Below are 22,613 nucleotides of genomic sequence, written 5' to 3'. Positions count from 1 at the left end.
ATAGGAAGCCCCAGTTTTAGTGCCAAAGTTCCTCTTTTTGTTACTATACTTCCACCGCAGCTCAACAGGGAAACACTGTCTGAGGAAACACAAAGAGGGAATTTGATGCTAAAAAGACTGTAAGTGTGTCAGATGTCCACTTGATATGACTAACTCAGACTGCTGAAGCCTCATATAAGCTTTACATAAACTTTTAAATGCATTTTTGCAAAAAATGACTGTGTGGACACACTGTGGATTTTAGTCCCCATCATAACAAGCGCATTTTACGGGGATCTTTTAATAGCCAGTATGAACAGGAGGCAAAACCTCTTTCAGTGTTGATGTGGACACACTTGAAAAATCGTGAACCTGCTCTTTAATGCATAGCTATGGGTTGCAGCGGAACAGGTCTTCTCGTTACAGCAGCGCCCCCCTCCAACACAGCACAACACTAACGTCCCGCTGACGCTTCTTCTATTCTCGCGAGAGCCCACGAGTTCCACGTTCTTCTCGTCCAGCATGGCCGCGCTGTATGAGGGCTACACGTTGTGCGGACTTGTTCCAGCTCAAAATCTGTCAAATTCAGGCATTCAGGGCATCGAGGCGGAGAGAGACAGCGACCATGTCGTCGTCACCGACTCAACCAGATCCGTGACCCTGTACAAGGTAACGTTTAGCGCGCGTGTGTTTTTAAGGAGGCTCTCCTAACCTGGGCCAGCTGATCAGGTCGACCTGCACAACTCGTGTTGGCATCCTCGGCTCTTCTCAGCAACAGTGACAGAAACTCAAAGAATAGATGAGACAGATACTTTAACTGGCTTTGACAGAACTGTGAGACCCTTTTCTGTGAAAATCGACAGGAAGAGTCGCGTAGATTGGAGTAGAGATCAGGCTAGTATACAAATCAGGCAAGTGTTAGCTAATGCCCGCTTTATCCACAGCAAGACAAGCACACACTGCTGCTCATGATGGCTTTAGTTGACTTGTCTCTGCTGCATCTCAGGATCAGATTTTTTTATTAGCAAGTATGCAGCAAACAAAGAATGAGTGTTGGCGTTTGAACCGCAACATAGAGGAATACAAATAGAACAAGAGTACGGTAATAATAATAATAAGGTAATATTTAATGATTTAGGTAATATTAAAATGTATAAAAATGTCAAAATCAATTTACAGAATGGAATAGTAATAGTTTTGAAACGGGATATAAAACTTGAAATGAAATATTGATATTGTACAAAGGAAATACGGACTGTGCTATCGGCAAAGAAATGAAGTGTGTGAAATACATGACGGTGACAAGAGCGAAAATAAAATGTGACATATTATGCAATAAATAATTAAAATTATGTAACAGTGGAGGTTGAATGCAATGTACAATGTTAAGTCCAGTTTGATGAAATATATAAAAGTGCAGGGATGAAATGAGGTGTGTGAAATGTAAAGTCCAGTTTGATAACAGTACAGATCAGCTATATATGTATGAATGTAATTATATATTTTATACAGCTGCATATATCGCTTATTCACTAAGCAGCTCCTTTCCTTAAGTGCCGACTTTCAAAATAGCTTAGACCAGCTAACATGTTGAAATAACTCAAACTACTACTTTGTGTTAATTAATGCATTAACCAGTGCAGATATAGTTGAAGAGAGACTGTGTTGTGACTGGTAACTAAGTATTCTTGTTAAGAGTCTGTGATGTTATTAACTGGTCTTGTTCTTGTGTTTTTGTGTTTCTGGCAGGTTTCAGACCAGAAGCCGCTGGGCAGTTGGACAGTCAAACAAGGACAGACTCTGACCTGTTCAACAGTCTACAACTCGCAGACCAAGGAATATGTGGCAGTCACAGACAACAAGGTAGACTGTCAGCCATTTTTTTGCAGTGATAACATGGAGATAAGCACACAGATGTTTTATAATTTAGTTTCTGGTACTTTGTTTTGGTCGCTGACAGGCTTGCTGTTGGCTCAAAATACGGCAAAAATGAATGCGACACAATTCTCACCTCAAGTAAACAATTCTGTTGTTCACTTTGCTATTCCATACAGTTAAAGAAGGCAGTGAACTCCCACTAATGACAGCACAGCGTTTATGAAAAAACAAAACAAAACTGAAACTTTTTCAATGAACTTAGTGTTAACTGTGTTTGTAAGATTATTATGTTGTTTTGCATGATTTCTTACTACTACTAGGTATGTAACAGACAGTATTTCATTAGTCTCGTCCATATGGTTAACCTGATATTCCACACAACTTTAGCTCCTTTCTAAGGTTTCCCCCCCATATGAGTTATGTGGTTCTTAATAAACTAATTTATCTTACTCTGTCATACTCTGTTTATTCTCTAGATGTCTATGTAGATCCTACCTTTCAAAAACGTCTGTCACAAAATAACGTCTAATAACGTTTGTTTTTGTTTTTCAGGTGATCCGAATCTGGAAGGAAGAAGACATAATCTTAGATAAGGCCTTCAAAGCAACTGTAAGTGTGAATGTGGCTCTTCAGCTCTTCTCATAAAGCCTCAGGGTGCTTCTAACAAAGCGATTGTCGGATCTTTCAAAAAGTTCAGTTTTTGTAGCTCTTCTGTGAGAGTTTCACATATTAAAAACAGACAGTCTGAGGTTGAGCTGTGACGGTGAGGCAGAGTTTGAACTTCTTTCACAAGCTCTCCTTCATTTATCACTCTTCCCACAACTATTCCTGTCCCTTTTTTTCTGTGTACAACTAGAGTTCAAACACATGAGCAAGAGATCAGATGACAAGTTGTACACCCTACTTTGTTTGAAGCATCTATGAAGGCGAATAAATCAAACACACTAGGGTGGATTGTTTTATTCACTCTGTGAAACACTTTGACAATCTCAGTATTTTCTGTGATTATTTAAATGATTATATGAAACAGAGTACTCTGATGAGGTAACTGGTGGTCACCTGGTACTTAATGTAATCCTTTATTCCTCTTCTAAAAGGCCCCTTAAATACTTCTGCAGTCAGTTTTTTTTTGTGCAGTGATATTTATTTCCAATTTGGTAATTTGTTGGCTGTAATCTCTATTTAGAATACCACCACATTTACCACTAAAGTTGCTCTTTACAAAACTGGAAACACATTTTCCTCCTATATATATTCTCTCTAGGTGTCATCAGATGTCTGGAGAGTCCACTGTGTACCAGGAGGAGAGCCTGTGGCCTTGTTCCAGAGAGGAGCTGTGAGACTCCTTGATTCTCTCCTTTCTGCTCCCCAGCAGCCCATAGAGGAAGTGCTGGCTCAAGAAGAGGCCATCAGGTCGGTAACACGCCTCACTGCTTCAGCGAATCCACTGATTTATGATCGGTATCAGACCGAGGTCAGAATATTTCCCAAGAGGCGTCAAGCTTTGACATGTTATGAGGCTACATCTTCCAGCTGTGTTGTACAGACTTAATACAGTGATAGAGATGCTAGAATTAGACAGTAAATGTGCATGAGGATTGGTGGAAGGGTTGTATGTGCGGGAATACTATGGCAGCTTATCTCTAGATGAGGGACGACAAGTACAGATGTGTACAGATATTGACATTTCTTACAATGAATGATCGCTAGTTCTCTGTTTGTTGGATTTGGTGTCTCTTGTGTCGTGTTGATAATTCTTTTTGCCTTTAGGTGGAGCATCACCATAGTGGCTGAGACACAGCAGTTTGTCATTTTCACAACTGAACAGGTAACATTATTTGAATTGTCTGGTTTTAATTTAAGACACAAGCACTCACATATAAAAGCACCTGAATGACATGAATTTTATAACCCATTTACTGATAACGGATTTTGTCTGCCCTTGTTTACTCCACGGACATGTGTGCATCTACTCTTAGTTACTGGTATTTCTAACAGCTTGTTTGCCTCCAATGGCTGTCGATGTCTCCCCACAGAAAGGAGATCATTTCCTCTACCTGCAGAGACTGAACCCCAACACCCTACAGAGGTACCGGCTGGAGAGAGAGGAGCCCGGTCTCTCCCCGCTCAGCTTCTCCGCCTCCTACAGGGATAAACACATCCGTCTGCTCTATCTCTGTAAGTCTGAATTTCCTGTGAAAATATTTTTAGCGTCAGCGTTTGACAGCACAGTGCCAGCTTGTACAGGATCGGTATGGTTTCCGCTCTGTTTAAATTTGGCACAGTGGCACAACTTATGGAGCTCAGCCATGGACACGGCACCCATAATGCATTTCAGCATTATTGCAGAGAGAAGTGAAGGATATCCCGGTTGATTGTGTTGATTGTATGCAGACGTTGTCATGACCACTAGGGGCAGAAAAGCCCCAAACTCCAAACCCATGTGTTTCAAAAATAAATAAACCTTTTTACCTTTCCTGCCCCACAGACCCTAATGGTCATGTGTACCAGAGTGTAGTCTCTGTGCGGGGCCTGGGGGCTGACGAGGGGGCCCAGGCTCTTCCGTTGCCCCGTAGCCTGCTGTTGGGTCTTCCCGTCGGTGAGGGCCTGCTGGAGGCGGCATCGGCCCTGGTCCTGGATGAAGCCCATGTGGCTGTCGTGGGGGTTCCACACCCCTCGGCTGGAGCTGGTAAAGGTAACTAATGTTTAATTACGCTGCCTCAGATGAAGACCGCAAGAGCTCCACACATACATCTCTGAAGTTTTCAGGTGTAATCAGTCTGAGCATCTGGTTTGTAAAAGTTTTCAAATCAGTTATTAAAGCAGCATTTTAAGCATGACAGATCTTAATATCTATAATGTATACAATGATAATCTATATCTATCTATCTACATCTTGTGCTGTGGGGAAATAACTAAAATGAATGTATATGCTGTAATATTTACTCCTTCAGTTGTGTTCATGCTGACATATGAGCCTTGTCTTCAGAAGGATGACTTGACGCAATGTGACTCCAGCATCTGATCTGTGGTCCTGAATGGCTCTCTGTCTTTGATTTTTCAGACTTTCTCTGTATCTGGAACACCAATTTCCAGACGCTTCAAGCAGGAAAAGAAATAGCGGGTAAAATCTACGGACAGGTAAGAATGCAAATTAACCAACCGAGCTGATTGTTCTCTAATATTTCTTTATGTTTTATGATGAATAGATGGGACAATTACTGTTAAAGTATTTTTAGACATGCTAGCAGCCATAGCTTGTTGCTTGTTGCTTGAAGTAGGCATAAGACGTTATTGTTATTATGACTGCAGGCCAATGTTCCCTGTCCTTCCAGCTGCTGAGTGCTGATGGAGGACTGTATGACTTTGGTACAGCATCGTGTCTGCTCTCCACTGTGACAGGGCTCACGGTCCCTACTCACAACTTTATAGCAGTTTACAATCTTGAAATCACCCATATAAATAGATGCAACTGGTTTACTGACTCGCACCATTAATTCTTGTTTGTAATGATTTCCTTTTCCCTCTGATTTTTAGCTATGGAGTTACTCCAGCAAATTATTCATTCCACATGGGAAAACCCTGTCTGTTATTCCATACGAGTGCCCCAAATCTTCCCTTGCATCTGCTCTGGGAAAACTGAGGCAGGCCAGAACTGAAGGTGAGCTAAAACAGCTGCTGTAGTAATAATTTTATGCAACTTCACAAGAGAAACAACAAACGTAAGAAAAAAAATGTTACACTAATTTAGCATTACATAATTATTGCAGTAACAGTGTATAATATACTCGTACCTTCAGTCATGTATTCTCTCTGACACCGTAGCTCCGATTCAACACGGAAAACTCTTGTGTTCTTTCAATACAATGTGTTTTTCTATCTTCTACAGAGTCCAAAGCTCCAGCTTCTGTACCATCTTGGAATAACATTCTTCATGGAGAGAAAGCTCAGCCCTCTAGGACAGTGGAGACCAGGAAGACGGTATGTTGGCGAACTATTTTAAGGGAGTTTTCAAGGCAAAATGCTGAGATACAGCCAGGCCAGGCTGCTTGAATTGCTGATGCATTCATCCTTAACGTCGTTGACTTGTAAACTCTTGCAGTGTTTCCCGGACCGGCAGTATATCAAAGATCTTTTTCATCATCATTCATCATTCTTGAGATTATGATTTACAGTAGTCGCTGCCTGAAATGGTAGTGCATCATTTACAAAATATACAAAATTATGTTTTATGGCAAGGGGGACATTCTATAATGAAGAGTTTGTTACTTTATTTGTAGTTTTATCTATATTGGCAACCTAAATTCAGCTCAACAACACCCACCATTAGAACTTTAATAGCACCAGTTGCTGTTGCAATGTGACACAACTTTTAATGTGACTCTTCCGTCTTTCCATACAGAGAACAAACCGTAAGACCCAATCAGCACCTGCTTTAACAACTGATCAAGTTCTGGAGCTCATCAAGGTAGAAATGAGATTTTTCATGAATCTACATTCTCCCACTAAAAAAAACTTCTGTTAATTATATAAGGTTGACAAAAACTATACCAAAATGTCATAATTTAACAAAATATTTTATTTTCTCAATGTAGACAGCACCAGTAGAAGAGGTCCAGAAAGAGGTGGAGGGCCTGTTTTCCAGGGCAGACATCCAGGACTTGCAACTCTCAGTGGGGCAGCTGGCATCGTCCCTTGTGTCGCGTAGCCTAGCTGATCCAGCCTTCTACACCCCGAGCACCCTGGCACAGCTAGTGCACACGCAGTGCCTCTGCCACAGGTCAGTAAGGCAGGGCAGCAGGTTCAGGAGTTGTTTTGTTTGTTTGTTTTTTTCCTGGAAAGACCATAAACACAAGTCCTTCACTGTACTTTCCCTACCTAACAGTACTGTGAAGGATGCTCTTTCTCATCGCACTCATGCTTGGTTGACTACTTGAGAGTAAGAATGTGTCCTTTAATATTACAGAGGCTTGCTGGGTGGATACATGTTCCTAACCAGAGAATGAATGTTACATGACATCCTGAAAGGTGGTGATAGTGGCATCAGGTCAAAAATAGCTACAGTGTGTTTATGGGGGCTGAACAGCAGAATTTTGTATATGATCATAACCTTTTTGTCTGCAGAATGTATTTCTGTACATCTGAATTTGAATGCACATCTAATAATATAGCTCGTTCCGACATTGATGCGGAAAACATGGATTGAGTGACACAGATCTCATCGCCGCATACTGGTAGAGTAAATCAACCGTTGTCGTGTCTATCGACTGTGATCATTCACCATCGTGACCTTCAACAGTGTGTGTCCTGACCTTGTGCTGCTGGCCCTGGAGAAGAAGGATTACTTCCTGTGTCAGCTGTGCTTGCAGTTCTTCCCTGACATCCCAGAAGCTGTGACCTGCGCCTGCCTCAAGGCCTTTATCAGGTAAAACCCAAATTCAACATAATGTCAACTGATGTTTCGAGGTGCATGACTCTCAATGACCACTGTAACATGGACATGAATTGATGCCACAGTGTCCTTTTGATACAACCACTGGGTAGTAATTATCATCACTATCACTATATTTTATGTCCACATATCGACTTATTGTACGATATATAAAACAGTCTGTTGTTCTCCCTCTCTGTCCTGCAGTATGCCAGACGTAGACGCAGACAAAGCGAGCCTGGACCCTGACAGCGTCTCTTTCATGGACACTCTCGTCTCCAGGGAGCACGGCCATCTCGGCATGCAGAACGGCTTTAGCCCCGCCTCCATCGAGGAGGACTGCTCAGACGCTCTCAGCGGAGGTGGAGCTGTCACAAAGACCCGAGCGGAAGACAAGGAGAAGACCTCAACTCCACCAGAACAGATCTGTCCAGTGGGAAAACACAAGGCTGTTCTGCTGTATCCTTCCATTGAGACATACCATGTTCACCGTGTAATCACTGTGATGCAGCTATTCACATTCAACTGTTTTTATAACTCGCGTCTTCAATCGCCACACAACTTGCGTATGACTATCAAGCTTTATGTTATAATTTCATAGTGTTGTAGCAAACTGTTTGAATGAAGTAGGAAAGAAATGTGAAAGTATGACAACTTAACTCAAGCTGCATAGAAACGAGGTCCTGCAGACGGCGTACAGCGACTCTTACCTCCTCCCACACCTAAAAGACCTCTCCTCTCAGAACGTTATCGTGAGTAATCATCTCTAAAATAGTTCATGTTCCACAGCAGCGCATATCATAATCACAATTTATAGATCTGTAGTTCTCAGGTTTTATCCATAGTGTCTGACTGTGATCTGTTTTACTATTTCTATTCACATTAAACTAGTAAATAATTATAGTCGATCTTGTTAATTTTATGATACTTCATCTCATGATCTGTTCTTTGCATAATTATCGGTTTATCCGACAATAGCTGCTTCAAAAACCTGCGTTTATTTTGTTAATTTTTCTCTCTCTCTTCCAAATCAGCTTTTCCTCCAGTACTTGCAGTTCCTCTACCTAAAATATTCCCAAGATGCTTTCCCACAGATGCACGGATTGAGATCACCGAGTCTGACTCAGGTCTGTATCAGTGTCTAACAACATACAGTAATTAGGATAGCTACACATCACATCAGCGCAGCTTCATTCCGTCTCACCAGGACACATTAAGTGTGACTTGGTCAGACTCATATTTTGACCTGAACTATGTGTGGTCTGAATTCAGTTTAGTGTAAAGAGATGGAGTAAAGATGCAGCTACTGGGGGACACAAAACATTTTTGTTCTAAGTGTGATCTTATCTGCCAAAGTCTCATCATCATCATTGATCTCAAAAATCATTGTTTAGTTTCTGCAGTATTTTTTAAAAAGATATTTAAACGTCTTTATTTGAAAGTAATGATAGAGAGGAGACAAACATGTAAAAAGCAGTGACATCATGATGTACAGAATTTCCCCAAGATCATCCCAGCAATAATAGTTGTACTTTGTCAGTGAATTGTTTATCACAAAAGGCACTCCAGTATGAAAATAATTGAATTAATAACTCTGTGTTTGATTGTAGATCATGGACTGGGTATGCTTGTTGTTGGACGCCCATTTCACAGTGCTAGTGATGACTCCAGAGGCCAAAGGTCTACTGCTGAACCTCCACAGCTTCGTAAAGTCTCAGGTGAGTCTTCCCTTCGGTCCAGTTTGTAAGTGGCTTCATGTTGGTTTAATATTCTGGGGGGAAAAAAAATAGCATAAATAAACTAAACATTTTCAACAGATAATTTGCAGAAACTATCAATAGCCATTTTGGTGCGACTGATAATGTAGTTGTGTAGAAACTAAGATGCCCTCTTGTATCCTCAGGTGAGACTGTTTTCTGAGCTCGGGAAGATCGAGAGCAGCCTCCAAGAGCTCAATAAGATGAAGATGAAGAAGGAGGTCGGACAATACTCCATCGAAGTCATTGAGCTGTTTTAGATTGTGTACAGAGTACTTTTAATAAAACATTGAGCATATTGTCTCTTTCCAACTTTTCACCTGAAGTGGTTTCTAGGTTGTATTCATGTCCCAACTGGTATATTTTCTACAGAGATGCCAACCACCAGAACTCAAGATGCATTAGTTTTAATTAATGTACATAAGAACGATTCTTGATGTAATTCTGGCATTGAGTCAGTTGCGGATGCCTTTGAAACATGTTTTAACTTGTTGAAGCTGATGAAAATTCATCTATTCAGATAACACGGTTTGCATGACTCTTGCACCAGTTAATAATTGGTTTGTGAAATACATGCAAAATGCCATTGTCAGAGTGAATGGCTGTTTGATTTTTGTTTTTTTTGGGGCTGTTTTTCTTGTATGTGTTCTAAAAACTAAATATTTGTAAATCTGTCAGCTGTGATCTTGAACTGGGTTTTTTCCATAGAAAAGTATTTTATGTCAGGACATGAATGCATAAGAATGGGGAAAACTGTCGATCCATGTATGACTTTTCTTTGTTATTAAAAGATATCGCATGCCATAGTTCAGGACAGTGACAAAGAGACAGATGACAAAAGTTAAATAACTTTTATTAATAATATAATACTTTATTAGGTCCTTGTACAATACACCTTTGAACCGGTTCAGTAAACATTTTTTTTAGAATAACTGTGGTGTGACTCGTCTCTCTAAAACCTGAAACATTTTGACTCACCTGGGAGGGTCTTGAGGGGAATTGTATGAAGATAAATACGTGTATGAGATGACCTGCAGAAATACATAATACACTATAAAGAGTTAATCCAACGTTCAGTTAACAGTCTGTTCAGCGGAGGAAGAACATTTAGCAAGTTATTTCAATGATAAAACATGTCTATTGTTATTTTTATATATTGAGCATTTAGCTCAGAAATGAATGAGCAATACGCCATGTGCTTTAACCAATTGTGGTTTTCCCTCCTCAAGTGAATTCATAATACAAACCCCACCAAAGAAATAAAAATATGTCGTTGTCGGCAGGATTCGAACCTGCGCGGGGAGACCCCAATGGATTTCTAGTCCATCGCCTTAACCACTCGGCCACGACAACCAATAAACGTATTGTGCAACTGTGCCAATATAAAACTATAAACACGCCTTCATTGTTTGGGTGTTAATGTTATTCTGTCAGAAGGAGAGCTTTCCTTCTGTTTAGCCCGCAGCTAGCTGCTTGTGCTGTATTTTGTCCGCTCTATGATTTGCTGGCCAAATAAACAAAAAAAAGAGCAAAAACGATTCTGAAAAATGAACAGTTGACTTTTATCATGAAGTCAAATCGAGAAAGTAACACTAAATAAAGACGAGACACAGTGCTGCACCTCTATCGCCACAAATTGGTCAAACGTGGGCGGCTACGTGCTTACGATAAGTCGTTTCGCAGGTTTGATGAACTCTGCTCCTTAAACTGAACTGGATTACGACTGAAAATCGAGCCAGTTTCCATTGTTAATGAATAAAAAGTAATTTAAAACAACATATAAGATGCATTTAAATATAAAATAATTACAGCCGTTCGCACATTCACGCTATTTTAAAACCTGAACTGTGCGCGCGCTGTTAACTTTTCTCACGACTTATTTAGGTGCATGTACGTTACAACTACTACTAATAATAATAGAGCTCAGTGTCGGACGTGTGCTTATCTTCTCGCTTCGCTCTGCTGTGACGACGATGGCCGCAGAGCCGATAATGTGTTTCACTGCATATGTTTGACCCTCCTGCGACTACGACCCGCCATCACAATCAGCCAGCGCTAATGAAGTACTGTTGGCGGACAAGCGTTTGCACGGATAACTAATTTTATGAACTAGCATGGCAATTGCGTCTATTGTAGAATAGTGAGTCACGTGACCCAGCGTCCACCGAGGCCTGCTTGCGTCAAGTTAGAGAAGAAAAAAATAGCACTTCCTGTATTGTTACAATGACACCTTTACGTTACATATAAACGTTAAACTGATATAATTGAACCCTAACCCTTATCAATATGTTGGACTCAAACCACACTGGCTCAAAATGATTGTTCTTCTCACAGTGCTTCAAGTAGATTCCTTCATCAAACTCATGCTACTGTATTTAACCCACCTTTAATATATATATCAATATGTAAATATGCCAACAAACTTCATTTAAGAGAGGTTAATATAATCCACCATTGAAAGATATTCTTTATGCAAAAACTTTTCCGTGGACTTAACAACAGCAAAGCTAATCTGATTGATGACTTTTCTGTGAACCGCAGATAACTTGAGATACTGATCTAAAAAAGCTATTTCCATCCTCTACAATTTTTTCTCCTACACACAACACCTAAGCACCCATATCCTGTTTCTCAAACTCCAAATTAATTCAACAACATTTAATTGTTACAGTTTACAGTCCACATTTAATGTGTTTTTGGTACCCGATGAAAGTCTGTAGTTAGTTAGTTTTAGTTTTATTTCTGCAAAGCATACATCTTCCAGTATTGTATATACAAAACATGGAGAAAAAAAAAGAAAAGAAACAAACAAAATGAAAAAACAAAAATCCCAAATGAACTGTTCACATGAAGAACTGTTACATTATCTCAATAAAGAGATTTTTTTCTCTTCTCCTTGGCTTTCTCCTGATAACTGGCTAATTCATATGTTTATATGTGAACAGCCAAGTCTTTCATCATCCACATTTACAAAATCAAAATGTATTTTTATCTTACTAAACAAAGCATCCTGCAGTTCACAATAAAAAGAACAGTAGAGAACAGAATAGAACTCATTTTCTATATCATTTAGACCAGTGGTTCTCAAACTCTTTCATGTCAAGGACCCTTAAACTGACACAAATTAGACCACAGACCCCCATCTGATAAGATTTTTGCTTTTCCCCTGGAACCCCCTCAAGAACCCCTGGGGGTCCATAGACCCCTGTTTGAGAACCACTGATTTAGACAGCACATTGGACAAATCCGCTTTTCTTATTCTAAATAATTCTTACTGTTCTTGAGTAAATAGTTATTCTTTAGATTAGTGGTTTCAAAAGTGGGGTCCATGGACACCCAGGGGGCCTTGAGGGGGCTCCAGGGGGTCCCCTACAAAACGGGGAATAATTTATTTTTACTATAATTTCATCCATAAGTAACACAATGAGAGAATGTATGACTGTTATGGTCATGGGTTTCACACACTCTTTGTAATAAAGCATCTAAAAGCCAAAATCTTATAAGATGGGAGACCCTGGGACAAAATCTTATCAGATGGGGGTCCGTGGTCTAATTTGTGTCTGTTTAGGGTCCTTGACATGAAAAAGTCTGGGAACCACTGATTTATATCGTTTTAGTCTGGCTTTGCTTTTACTTTGAAGGAGAAAGGCACTCCACTTCCGGTGCCACCCCTGCTGTTTGTGTCTGACTTGACGCAGCTCTGGGGCCTGCTGTGTTTTCAACGGAGGGAGAGCCGAGAAGAAAAATGGCGTCTGCAGGCGACCCAGAGCGGGACACCGGCCATTCAGTTTGAGCTTTCCACCCTAAAATTGAGACCGGGGCTTGGTTGGGGGACTTTTCGGGAACCCGGTTGTTTGCTTTTTTCCTCCCCCGTTTTTTCCTCCGTTGTGTGTGGCTTACTCAAGCACCGAGATTGAAGCGGAACAGAAGAGTCTCTCTCCTACAATGAGGGGGAGAAGAGGAAGGCCGCCCAAACAAGCAGCCGCGATGCGGGAAGGCTCACCGGGGCCAGTCCGCGGCTCTCGGGGCGGCAGGAGCAGAGGGATGCGTGGACGGGGGAGAGGCAGAGGACGGGGTCGGGGACGGGGAGGAAGCGGAGGCGGTTGTGGCACTGGCTCTGCGGAGGTGGATACGGACATCTCCGGCCGAGAGAACTTTCATTCGTCCCGGGGCCGCAGGAAAGTTGGAGGCTCCGCCGCTGTGGCAGCCGCGGCGTCGCGGAGCAGAGGCGGCAGAGGGAGAGGCAGGGGGTCGAGAGGCGGCCGCGGCGGCAGAGGCGGAGTGAGGCGGCCTCAAACTAAGGTGGTCTACGACGACAACAGCGACGAGGAGGACGATAATTTAAGCTACAGGTCGGACGAAGATGAACTCCTGAACGACAACCCTTCGTCGGATCTTGAAGAAGACGAGGCCTTGGGAAACGACTCTGACTATCTGGAGGAGCTACCAGATGATGATGATGATGATGATGGTGATGCCAGCTACTGCACCGAGAGTAGTTTTCGGAGCCACAGCACGCTCGGTAGCACCCCAGGTACGTTCGTGTGCAAGTGCACGCACTTAAACCAAAAGCAGGTTTGCGGCACTTTAAAGTGCACCTCATTTTTTCAGCTCAGCACAGAAACCAAGCCGCATTGTTCAAAATGGAGCTTGCACTCAGAAACAGGCCTTTGTTTACCGTGTGCTCCGCTGGCCGCTGTCTGCAGATCTGATCCACGCTTCAACCGGCTCTCATGTTTTTGACTTTTGTCGGATCAGCACATTGTTGTTGTTAGTTTATAATGAAGAATTCAATCGTGCCTCTTTTTTTTAATTTATTTTTTACGGGACTTTTTTTTAATCGCGCGCTGCACTTTTAATACAGACGGAGAAAGAAATAGCGTGTATGCACTACGTTTGCCACTTTAATTTTCATTCATTCAGCATTTCTACGTGTGTAAAATCGTAGTCCAGTTTCTAAGTTACGCAAAACACGTTGTTTGTAAACATTAGTTCCAGCTGGCCTCAAATGAACAGTTCATTGGTTTACTTTTTCCCCCCTGAAGATCTACTTAAATAAAAGTGTTAACCGTCAAATAAATAATTATTTTAAGTTATTTACGCGCATTCATCAGACTTACGTGCCTTGTCCGGCTCAATTTCAGAAGACATATTTTACATTCATAATGCTTGACAGGAGTTTGACAGGTCCTTGTTTTGAAGAGAGGCGCTCTTTTTTTTTTGTCACTTGTTGCAAACACCAGCTCATTACACCGTTACGTCCTGTGGTGCACCGTTACTATAGTAACCACTCTTATGTTTATCAGGTGAGCAAATTGGATCCATTCTGTTCCCACTTATGGACAGTCATGTTAATGAAGTTGAGTCTGCAAAAATCAATTGACACATGTGTTATATAATAATGTGATGCACAGGAAACAGCGTGCCAGTCACTGGAAGTAATTATAGATAGGATTAGAAAAACAGTTGTATTTTGTTTATTCCAATCTTTACAAAAAAAACAAAAAAAAAGTCCTGTGGGAATATGAAAATAACCCCAGGAATATGTTTCAGTTGTGAGGGGAGTCCTATGGGAATTGTCCCACAATACATTTCTGTCTTCAACTGAAAAAGCTCGCTCTTTTGCCATCTCTGTGGCATCACACTTTTGTCTTTTCTTCTTCTTGATTTTGTTCACCATATAGGCTACCACTTCACTGCGCTCCCGGTTGTTCTTATGCAGTTGCACTTTAAGTGGTTTAGGGATTACACACAACTTCCAATGGCCAGGCCGCCTGCTTTTTCTAAAGACGTGAACATGGCGGGTATTGTGCAGCCGAGTGTGAGGGGTCTTTCATAAGACCGGCGGTGACAGACAGACATTACGGTGCTTTCGCTGTCATGGGCACATAAACGCATGTTTCCATGCTGTTTTCAAACACACTGCACACACACATATACACACACACACACATCCGCTTACACACTCATACCACTTTCACACACAAACCTTGTGTTTGATGCAGAATAAGGAACCCACTGCCAACCCCGTCTGACCCGTTCACACCAGACTGCTGTCACAGGTTAATCTGCAGCTGTCACCATTCGTGAAACTATCACTTCAACTGCTCTAACTTCCCGCACTATTTCTGTTAACACTGCTAAACCACAGAACACTACCAGACATAATGCATAATACAAATACTAAATGTTGGCTAAACAGTAATTGACTTCCTGTTTATCAGTGGTTACTGCAGTGTTTACACTGAAGACACAACCTGATAGAAGGCATGGAGGAAGTGGTGTAATTCTATAGGATTTGTTTATTTTGTCTCCCTATGAGAAATGGATGCATCAACCGACACGCTACAGTGATCTCAGAGCTTGAGACGAGCACATGAGCAGGCTAGTCCGTGCCAGTATCTATTGTAAGGCTTTAGTCATTTCATAACAAGTGACGTATACAAATCCTACAGTCATTATAAAAGTGTCTGTTAACCCTTTCATACCAAACCCGAGCAGCGTCAGACCAGCATTTACCCAGTGTGAGGGGTCAGGAGCAGGCCGAGTCCGATGACCTGCATTGACCCTTTCAGACCAGTCGCAAACACGGGCTTATTTCATGTCACCGTGTTGGTTAGGAAAAGGTAAAATACACAGACTCACACAGTCCAGAGGGAATATGCAGGTGCGGTACATAGTCTGCACCATCTGCTTGTGCTTCACCAGAAGCAACAAAGGCAGCCTCATAAATCAATCAGGAGCATTTTACTTAATGTAATGGGACAATAATATGCTCTTGTAATGTCACTTCTCTGGTTTTTACACTGTATTCATTCCACTAAATCAAAGTTGTCCCATGTAGTGTTTGAAATTAATGGGGTGTCTGTAATCTAAATTCCATTGGCATTGATATTGTTGTTGTATCTTTTTTTTTATTAGAATATACCTTGTTAGAGCTTAGTGAGTTAATTAAGGGTAATATAGTAAAATATGTATGCATCATGATAATATCACCTAGTCTAAACATCCTCTTGTCACTTAGGTTCACGGTGGTAAGGGGGTGAGCACCCTAGAACACCTTTAGACATCATTTATTCAGCCAGCACCACATCCTGAAGTCCTACCAGGCTAGCTCATCCAGCATGGATGGTCTGCCCAGGGGTAACATCCCAGTCAGCCCCCAAAAGGCATCCTTACCTGGTAGCTGTGCTATCTAACGGGAGGTGGCGTTGTCGCTGAGCTCCTCACCCCAGCACAAAGAGATAGACCGGTCAGCGTGCGGACCTAATTTTGGCCTCTTGTATCCACATTCTTGTTCTTTCAATTGCCTCCCAGAGCTTCAGACTTGTAGATTAGTTATGGTACAAAGGTAAACTAACTACAGTGCTGTGTTTCAGTTCTCTCTCAACAACACGGTTTGATACACTGCCTGCATTACTGCAGCCAATGCACCCAGCTAGTCGATCTCATGATCCTTCTTAATCTCTCTCATCAGAAAGACCCTGAGATGACTGAACTCCTCCACTTAGAACAGCAAACCCCCCCACCACCCCTCCCTCAGGTCTCATTACTGGTTCTCATTCCATTGTCACACTCACCTACAAGTGAGTGTAGTCCAGTGAGGCTAATGCAGTCAGGCATTTAGGTTACAATGGTGAACATATTGTGAACATGGACACAAGTGTTCTCAATGCAAATATCTGCATTAACTTTGTATTTATTGTAAAGAGTAGATTTGACACTACACTATGTTTGCAGTGGTTTATACACATCCTTTTCATTGTTTTTTATTTTTATTTATGTGTCTCCCTTCTTCCCTTCCTCTCCCGGCTCTTTTCCTTTCGCTCTCGCAGGCCGGAGAAGGAGTCGGGCAGCGCGACCACAGTCTCCCATCATCGAGGCGAAGGACATTCCTCTCTTGGAGCTTCCCAAGTCTTCTGAGGACCTCCTGGTTCCTACCTCACAGCTCCTCAATGTGTCTGCTGTCTACGAGGTCCTCCGCAACTTTGGCTCAGTGCTGCGGCTCTCCCCGTTCCGCTTTGAGGATTTCTGTGCAGCTTTGGCCAGTCAGGAGCAGTGCACGCTGCTGGCAGAGACCCACATCTCCCTGCTGAAAGCTATTCTCAGAGAGGAGGACACTTCCAACACCACATTTGGTCCCGCTGACGTGAAGGACTCTGTCAACTCCACTCTATATTTTGTGGATGGTATGACCTGGCCGGAGGTGGTGCGAGCATACTGCGAGAGCGACCCGGAGTACCGGCATATTCTGCCTTTCCAGGAGTGTGAGGATTATCCGTTTGAACCGTTAGAGAGCAAAATAAAAGTTCTCCAGTTTCTAGTGGACCAGTTCCTGGCAACCAACATTGCCAGGGAAGAGCTAATGTCGGAAGGTGTGGTTGCCTACGACGACCACTGCAGGGTGTGCCATCGCCTCGGTGACCTTCTGTGCTGCGAGACGTGTTCGGCTGTTTACCATCTGGAGTGTGTGAAGCCACCATTGCAGGAAGTGCCAGAGGACGAGTGGCAGTGCGAGGTGTGCGTGGCACACAAGGTACCCGGTGTGGCGGACTGCATCCCCGAGGTGCAGAAGAGCAAACCATTTATTCGTCAACTGCCAGTCGGCTATGACCGACACCACCGAAAATACTGGTTCCTGAACCGCCGCATTGTAGTGTAAGTTTACGATGTTTCATTCATGCGCCAAGATTATTGCATTAGGATTTCACAGTTTTGAAATGTGAGTGACCTTATGACAGTCACGCACATTAATAATATGCAAATATCACTCAGACATTGTGACTGTGTGATGCATCTTCATTTGATCTTCAAACATTATAATGTCTGAGATTGAAATTTGTTTTTCAAGAGAGTCATAGCCAAAATAGTAGCTGTAGTGACAGTACACTACCAACACACACAGTCGTCCAAATTTCCATAATTTTATGTTGTCAAAGATTAAAATAAGTATTTTGGCTGCAGTAGTAATAAGCAGAAAAGCAGTGTCCCTTTGAAGCAGTTTAATCAGCTCTAAAGCAGAGTCTCTCCAACGATGTCACACTATTCAGTGTCATAGCAAACTTGTAGGTGTTTATGAATGTCACAAACCATCTGCATGTACAAAGAAGAACAACACTATACAAGATATAGCCACTAATCTTGTCATTTTCTCTCTGCACATTCACTGCACTGTAATTTGGTGTACACAGTTCCAGTCAACGTTTTGGACACACTGTCTCATTCACGTGAATAGGAAACTTTTGACTGGTACTGTATACTGTAGCTGCTGTCGACACATAGCTGATGAACCGCATTTCATGTGGGTCAGTTTACTTTTGTTGCAGCCACTAATCTGAAGATTGGCATTTGTGAGGTTTGGGATCTTCTTGAGGTACACCATACACTGTTACAATGTCTGTGAAGCTCTTTGTGTGGTTGGCTTTATACTTGCGCTAGCCTCCGTGCTAATCCAAGGCATTAGTAATACCCCTTTAATATAGGAGACCCATGCTTTACTTAACACGTGTTCAGCCTGCGATTGACCCTACTCCAGTATAAGACTGTTGTCACAGGTTAATCCCTCAGCACCGCAGGGACGCATGTTTGTGCTTGTAGTTCATTACTCATTATGTCATTTAAATGTCGATAATATTCATGTCAATTACATTCAATTAAATTCCTAACCCTTTGTTGCCCTGTGTACAAAGCCAGGCTGTGTCCAACCCGAACTCAACCCGCATCAGGAGAAGGCTCATGAAGCCGGGTCGGATTACCTGCGTTAACCAATTCAGACTGACTGCAAATTAACTGTCCGTTTGAAAACTGTTGGCCTTTACTGCCAGTAATGAAAGTAGAATTACAGAACAGGTTAATAACACTCAATCAGGACCTAAACCTCAATTACTGTAAACTACTTGCATATGCTGTATATCACACCATGATTTAGCAGATGCACTATAGAAACTGAATGGTGCAGTTTCGGTGACATTCTTAGTGTCAACATGTAATGAGCTCTTAGGTGCAAAGTTAAACATACCACAACAAGCTTAGTGTCTTGCACATGAGTGCAGCTCTGTATGGTGGTAAGTCTGCTGTTTTAATATACCGAAAATAACCGCACTCCTCATAGGATTTAACATAACCTGACCATCAGCAGTATCGGTCCCATACGTTAGCAAATTATCTTTGTATTGAGCAGACACAGATGTTGTGTGTGTGTGTGCTGGGTCAGCAGCAGCAGCAGCAGCAGCAGCAGCAGCAGAAGGCCCGCTACATAAACCAGAAAGGAGCATGGATCATCTAAACAATAATAGATTTAAGAGGGTAGATGGCTCAGTGTTCGTCGTAGCTGCAAGCAGGTGTTGTGTTACTGATCTTAAATCTCTACTGAGAGGCTACATGTGTTTGTGCGTACAAGTAATGTACACTGAAGAAAAAGTGCAGTGAATGATGTGCACATAAGTTGAGTGTGTGTGTCTGTGTGTGTGCTCGTGGGTCTCTAGTGCAATCCTGGAAGGATGCTGAATAGACACTACTGTTACATGGCCTCAGGCTTCATTCCCTGGGTATGGACCATGCTGAGCAAAAAGCTGTCAAATATTCCACTCTGTAGCTGCTGCTACCTAGACTCAAGTGTCCTAGAAAAGTATTTCTTATTGTGCTGGGCCTTGCAGAATCTTGGGCTTTCTTCTACTCAGTAAGGTTTAACCCCCTGTTCCCCACAGGTGCACCTGTTTCATGGGAAACTTATATTGAGGAGAGGCTGTTTTAAATTCTCCATACTTTGAATCGTGTAAAGTAGGGACAGGCAAAAATGTGGAATTGTATTGCGACCATATGATCATATGCATATATAAAATTCTTCTGTTTCATAAATGATATAGTATATCTCATATATTTACCTTTGTTGTGTTTTCAATTTGCAACATGGTTTACAGTCGGTTAAATACAACATATCAATTGATTTTTCTCTTCAGCACCATGGACAGCCAACGCTTCCAAGATGCTCTGCGAAGTGTGTGTTCATGCTGTGTGTGTTAGGACAGACACGTAGCTTTTTAATAGAAAACACTTTTAACCTCTAAAATCAATTGTTATTAGTGGGAAACTGTTGCAGAGAGACTTTGGAAAGACGTACACGTATACAGTAGCTTTAATGTTTTACAATTACAACATATATATACACCACAGTTCTAATGTATGCATAAAATGTGTATTGGTCCTACGTATATAAAACAGGCCTCCCACATCTATCTTGTAAACCTGATATCATTTTATATACTGATGAGTAAGTCTAGGAATAACAAGTGAAGAATTCAAAGTCTTATTGTCCTACATTGGCGGTGGCACCTCGCATGGTTTGCACAGCTGTGCACATCTGCTCCTAGTGTTTTGGTTGTGTAGTTGATGTGCAGCTCATTGTCTGTGACAGCATTGTATCACCACAGAGAGAAGAAAATAAGCTTGAACATTTTTGTAAGGTCCACTTTGTTTATGATAGTCAATTAAGCAGGCAGATTTTATGTGAACAGTACACAGTGACAAGACATGGATAAACAAATAACAATAAAGCACATACAGCACAGCATACAGGAAGCAAGCATATGTAGAGCATCTGCCTTCTTCTCATATTTGTCCTACCCCTCCTTGTTGCGTCTCTTTAATTTTTTTCTCTCACATCTCCTCTCCTGTCTCCCCTACAGAGAGGAGGATGGTGAGCAGGAGGACAAAGCCATCTGGTACTACAGCACCAAGGTAAATGAGACTCATCCCTTTCTCTAACTGAGGATGTTTGCTTTTCACAATGACTGAGACTCTCTTATTACTCTTCTTAATCTCTCAGTTGGTTATCTGTCACAATATGGCTCTGTGTTTAATTTATCAAAATGCATCTAAACACTCACTGTCATAGCATTGAACTTATCTCGTAAGTGCTGTTGACTGTTCCTCACCATTACTCTCCCGTCGCTCTGTCCTGTCCAGGTCCAGCTAGGCGAGCTGATAGATTGCTTGGATAAGGAGTACTGGGAGGCCGACCTGTACGCAGCCCTTGAAGAGATAAGGGACGAGGTGCACACGCATATGGACATCACTGAGGACCTAACTAACAAGGCCCGTGGCAGCAACAAGTGTTTCCTCACCGCCGCTAACGGTAAATAGCTCTTCATTCTTTCTCTTTTTTATAAAAATAAATAATCAGAGGACACAAGATGCTCTCTGTTACTGCATTGAATCATGGCGGAGAGGGATAGAAGGATCTCTTGTAAGCCCCAAGTGATATTTCTTTCCCTTCTCTCTCTCTTTCGCCGTCTCTCTCCCCGCTTCACTCCTCTGTCTGTCTTCTATCCAGTACTAATGAATGCCACCCAGTCATAGATGGCTGGGCCATAGGAATCAAACCCAGCTATTATGTAACCTTACTCTGGTCCCAGTTTGGCCAGTCTCCAGCACTTGAGCTTCCCTTCAGTCCCTCATCTCTTTCTCTCTCTGTCAGTGGGGCATCCACAAAAGCCATGTGTATGTTTTTTGCTTGCTGAGTGGGAGAGAATTATGCACTTAGAGGCTTTCAGGGTATCACGTTTATAGTTGTGCAGTGGAAGTTCAAAACAATTAAGCAATGCAAAATAGCAGCACACTTCTAATGTTGCATCTATTTGTTAATCTTTGATGCAACAGCTTGAGTGGAAATTAGCAACTCTAACAAGCGTGCACAGATAAGTTAAAGATTCTCACCGACAACAGGCTTTAACCTTTTTTTACCCCAATTAAATAGATAATACAGGCATAGAAAAGAAATACGCTACTCGAATGAAGAAATGCAGCTTTTGTCAAACCTTTTGAAACTAGCAGCAGCAGTTTCATTCTGTGCCTTCAGTGTTTTTTTTTCTCTCACTAGAGTGCACAGTACCAGCGAGCTCAGCAACACCTAAAAAGCGGGAAGATAGGCACTGTTAAACACTCTTGATACTGAAAATACATGGTGTGAAATATGCATGTTTTAAGCACAGAAAAAGATTTTTGCAAGCACGTAAATTATATTTTGTTGAGAAATTATCATGCAAAGAAAGAACTTATATATTTCCTCCCTGCAAAGCATCATACCAGGTTAAGGAGACGGGCATGCACGGGCGTGTGTCCGCTCTGCCTCTGCATTCGTTAATCAGTATTGATAAAATAATTTTAACCTCACACACTTGCATTCTGTACCGTTGGCTCTGCTTGATGCAAGATGTCTTGTTTTGGGGGAAGCAGAATGCACATCGGCAGGTTATGATGTCCAACATAACATACTGCACATCATGTACGTCATCTTCCATCAAAGCTTTTGCACCACACAGACACACAATATCACCTGCTTTAGTAATTAAAGACATTTTTTTGTTGTTTCCTCTTTCCCTGACTTTTCAAGATTGGAATTTTTCTGTCTTATTTTTTTTTTTATCAGGACTGAAGTGTTTTCGGGGACACAACTTCCTCTCCTGCATGTATTTCCTCTATTCTTGCTTCTTTGTGCTGTCGCGCTCACATCCTCCCCCGGTGATTTAATGGAGGATGGAATAGTATAATGAACGAAACAACTGTTTACC

At 42.0% G+C, this 22,613-nt stretch overlaps 2 protein-coding genes and 1 non-coding gene across 9 annotated transcripts in view; 2 read left to right on the top strand and 1 right to left on the bottom strand.

Moving 5' to 3' along the window:
* Positions 1-468: 468 nt before the first annotated feature.
* On the top strand, positions 469-9,364 carry nol11 (nucleolar protein 11). Its single transcript, XM_067581466.1, has 18 exons — positions 469-648; positions 1,729-1,842; positions 2,410-2,466; positions 3,122-3,270; positions 3,628-3,685; positions 3,894-4,035; positions 4,346-4,552; positions 4,922-4,998; positions 5,395-5,518; positions 5,747-5,838; positions 6,260-6,325; positions 6,453-6,637; positions 7,157-7,282; positions 7,496-7,747; positions 7,962-8,040; positions 8,323-8,415; positions 8,899-9,006; positions 9,192-9,364. Exons 1-18 carry the CDS (start codon positions 502-504, stop codon positions 9,303-9,305), a joined length of 2,190 nt encoding a protein of 729 aa, XP_067437567.1. The 5' UTR covers positions 469-501; the 3' UTR covers positions 9,306-9,364.
* Positions 9,365-10,316: 952 nt separating this feature from the next.
* On the bottom strand, positions 10,317-10,398 carry trnas-aga (transfer RNA serine (anticodon AGA)). Its single transcript has one exon. It is a non-coding gene; the product is annotated as a tRNA-Ser (tRNA).
* Positions 10,399-12,791: 2,393 nt separating this feature from the next.
* The window catches only part of LOC137175615 (nucleosome-remodeling factor subunit BPTF-like), a 42,151-nt gene continuing 32,329 nt past the window's right edge, over positions 12,792-22,613 (top strand). For 6 of the 7 annotated variants that reach the window (XM_067581453.1, XM_067581444.1, XM_067581437.1 and 3 more), the window contains exons 1-4: positions 12,793-13,579; positions 16,881-17,703; positions 20,730-20,781; positions 21,010-21,178. In XM_067581453.1, the coding sequence (XP_067437554.1) occupies positions 12,991-13,579; positions 16,881-17,703; positions 20,730-20,781; positions 21,010-21,178 (1,633 nt within the window). In that variant the 5' untranslated portion in view covers positions 12,793-12,990. Of the gene's footprint in view, positions 13,580-16,880; positions 17,704-20,729; positions 20,782-21,009; positions 21,179-22,613 lie in introns of all 7 variants that reach the window. The other variant, XM_067581412.1, reaches the window with a different exon arrangement.

The sequence above is a fragment of the Thunnus thynnus genome, chromosome 3 (genome assembly GCF_963924715.1).
Source record: "Thunnus thynnus chromosome 3, fThuThy2.1, whole genome shotgun sequence".
NCBI lineage: Eukaryota > Metazoa > Chordata > Actinopteri > Scombriformes > Scombridae > Thunnus > Thunnus thynnus.
The sequence above is the reverse complement of the archived record's forward strand: the minus strand, read 5'-3'. Positions and strand labels throughout refer to the sequence as shown.